Source organism: Diaphorina citri, unplaced genomic scaffold, assembly GCF_000475195.1.
Source record: "Diaphorina citri unplaced genomic scaffold, Diaci psyllid genome assembly version 1.1 scaffold3301, whole genome shotgun sequence".
Lineage (NCBI taxonomy): Eukaryota > Metazoa > Arthropoda > Insecta > Hemiptera > Psyllidae > Diaphorina > Diaphorina citri.
The window spans coordinates 1-3453 of NW_007380710.1; the positions used below are offsets into that span (position 1 = coordinate 1).

The 3453-nt window shown below is 34.8% G+C and overlaps 1 protein-coding gene across 1 annotated transcript in view; it reads right to left on the reverse strand.

The window, feature by feature from the left end:
- Positions 1–1230: 1230 nt before the first annotated feature.
- The window catches only part of LOC113471929 (piggyBac transposable element-derived protein 3-like), a 4167-nt gene continuing 1944 nt past the window's right edge, over positions 1231–3453 (reverse strand). The window contains exon 2 of the mRNA XM_026831409.1: positions 1231–3320. Within this exon, the coding sequence (XP_026687210.1) occupies positions 1589–3320 (1732 nt within the window). The 3' untranslated portion in view covers positions 1231–1588. The remainder of the gene's footprint in view (positions 3321–3453) is intronic.

The window sequence follows — 3453 nt, forward strand, 5'->3', positions numbered from 1 at the left end:
TACATAATGTGAAAAACTAAATACCTAATAATAACGATGATAATAATAAAAATACACTTGTAGGTAGGTATTATATTGAATTATTGATTACATCAGAATTGCAGATACAATGTACATCGAAAGAAGTATGGTAGGTAACGGTTGACCCAATGGTAATTCGCTTGCTATGACAATTACCTACTTACCCACTTCGTAAGCCAGTCCCTTTAATCCATGATAGTTAAATTTAACCCATTGACGTACCTGAAACACAAATAGAGAACAATAAATTTAATAAATAAATACATACACAGTTTAGCCAATTAAGATAGCTAGTTCAATGTAAAAGTTCCCCATCAGGGTCAAACCGATATCGACTTTCAGCGGAGCTAAAAGAATAAAATTATTACCTAGAAAGTAAAATTATTTAAAAATATTATGTAATAAAATTATAAAAATATTAATTAATTTCTTTTTCAAAAACTTTTCAATTAATTTTCTCATAGAATCGCGCTTTTGCTTCTCATACGGAAGGTCCCCGGATCGATTCTCACCGCAGGCAAAAAAAGTACTTACCTACCTATGTTTTGACCGCAAATCTTTCAGTGTGTTTTTTTCTTTCTGGCTTCCTGGTCATCTTGTTTTGGCTCAGCAACTAAGGTAAATAGGAAATACCTTGGTAATTGCAGGTATACACCTCTCCTCTCGCATCTAATAAAGGATTGAGTTTTACTTAGTAGCTACCTACCTACTGGTATACCTACCTATATAAAAAGAGTGTTTTTTTTTAAAAAAAAAAAAAAAACTTTTGGTTTGCTTTTGTCGATCCTTTTGAGTTTTGGACGCACTTGACACTCAAGGTAGAAACACACTACTCTCACGTCACGTGAGCTCAAGTGATTGATAGTAGTGTGTTCCTACCTTTACTCACATCAAAAAGTAATTCGGTAGGTAAGAGTTTGTTTAGTTTATAAAGAACTGGTGGCTTGCAGTCAGTGATGCTCTATCAGTTTACCCCATTGCTTACCACTGTTGAGTGATTGAAGAGTTCACATCAATCGCCACTCTGGTGTTTCCCCATTTCATGTTTGCTCTGATGAACAGATGCGATTGATGATCGGATGCTTTATTAATCTGGTGTGATACATATCCGTGAATGAAATAATAATAATAGTGCTTATTTATCCCATAACTGCCCAGAAAACTTTTTTTTTAATTTTTCAATTTTTTTTCTGAAAACCTGTTTCTAAATGGAAAAAGAAACACTTTCACTTCGATCATTTTTCCACTGGGCGTGGCCTTCTCGAGATATAGCCCGTGTCCATATGGACACTTGGGGCACATATCGTGTATCTTTTCGCGTGTCCATATGAACACCTAGGGCATTTACTGGGGCATTATATCACACTAAATAATAAGAATAAATAAATAAATAGAATGAGTTTGTTTTATGAAAAGTTTGGTTGTATTGCAAAAAATTAACAAAAAAGGCAGAAATACAGAAAATTATAAAATCAATGGGAACACTTCTGAATGGTTTTTCATTATTTAGAATCATTGGGGTTTACATTATGTTTAGTTTTTGACCGAAGATCAACTTTCAGTCAAATTAGCGAGTGTGAAATGCTACAAAGCACTCAATACAAAGTCCAACATTGCACTTCATACACTCGAAGCGAACGGCAGAACTTTTTCCAGTACAATTTAGACCTACACATCTTCTTTTCTTCTCAATTTTTTTGATGTAGTGATGTAATCCATCAAACCTGGTATCTGGTAGTAAAGAACTTCTGAACATGCTTTGCGACCTGCCTGGATAGCCCTGTACAATAGCCCTTCTGAATTCCAGGTGTCTAATGGATTTGCCTGTACCACGCATATTCAGCCAAGCATTTTGAATCGATACATCTATCAACCAAGTTAGTAAAGGCCAATACCATTTCTTGTTCCTAATATGAATTCTGTAAGCAGACAAATTTTGATCCATACGATCTACACCCCCCATTGATCTATTGTATTCAGCCACTATGAAAGGCCTAGGCACATTGATAATTTTTTTCTCTTTCTTTGAAAAACGTTTTACAAATGAATTAGGTTCCAAGCCAATACAGTTTGATGCCACTGAAACTACTGAATTGTCTACCCATTTAGATACAATTACACCATCTTCTTTAGAAATGCTTGCACAACTAAAACCACGATTTTTTTGTTTCAAACTTTTTTTGTGGACCAAAGGACATGATTTTGGTAACCTGTTTTCCCTGATAGTTCCAGTTCCCCCATAACCTCTTTCCCTTAGATAAGATAGAAGCTGTAGACTCGTGAACAAGTTGTCAAAGTGAAAATTCATGGGTAGCGCTCTAATATCATTAGGAAAATCGTTTATCATACTAATCAGAGGAGATACACATTTTCCAAAAGCATTATCATATAGACCAGATGATCGGAGGGATTTACCTTGGTAAATTTCAAAATTCACTAAATAACCTTCAGTAGTACACAAAGACCATACTTTGTAGCCAAACCGAATTGGCTTACCTTTTATATACTGTTTACAAGAATGTTGACCATAGTATTTTACCATTGCTTCGTCATACGACAAATTTTGATCAGGTACATAATTTTCCATACACTTCTTTTTTATTTTATCAACAAGAGGTTGAATTTTCCAGATTTTGTTACTCAAATTTGGATTTGTGTTGTCAGCACAGTGCAGAAACCTCAGTATAAGTTCAAACCGATTTCTTCTCATTGCATTTTGAATAAGAGTATTTTTAGTGTCTAGATTATTATCCCAATACAGTCTCTTTGATGGGAGAATATTGTACCCACTCAAAATAAGTATACCCAAGAAACATTTCATTTCACTCCTAGTGATCACAGGATTGTTTGCCTCAATGAATAATGCATACTTGTTGGATTCTTCTACCAAGAGGTCTATGATTTCGTCATCAAAAAACAATTCAAATAATTCAATAGGAGAAAAATCTTTGTATTTGTCAAAGTCCCTTGTAGGAAAAGGGCGCTTGTGCGTATTTTCCATATTACCTGATACCCAAGTTCTAGAACTACTTGTTTTATGTAGGTTTTCTATTATTGTAATATCATCAGCTGATTCCATACGTCTTGGTAGTCTGATCTCAGCAGGTGCTTGCAATTGACGATGGTTCAAGTTGTCAGCCAGCCCTCCAGTGTCTTCATCACATGAGTCTTCATCTGATTCCACAGCTGCAGGTGGAGGAGCTATGTAGACCGTATCCACCACTGGATCCTCTTGGGCAAACAGAAGATCCAATGCTTCTTGGACCGTCAGGTCCGGAGCTAATCCATCTCTCAAACTCCTAAAAACAAAAGAAATTAAATTTTGAAAAAAAAAAAAAAAAAAAAAAAAACGAGGATAATATCAGAATTAATTAAATTTAACATAATATTCAACGGGGTGGAAATAGTAGGGAAAATTTTTATGAGATATAT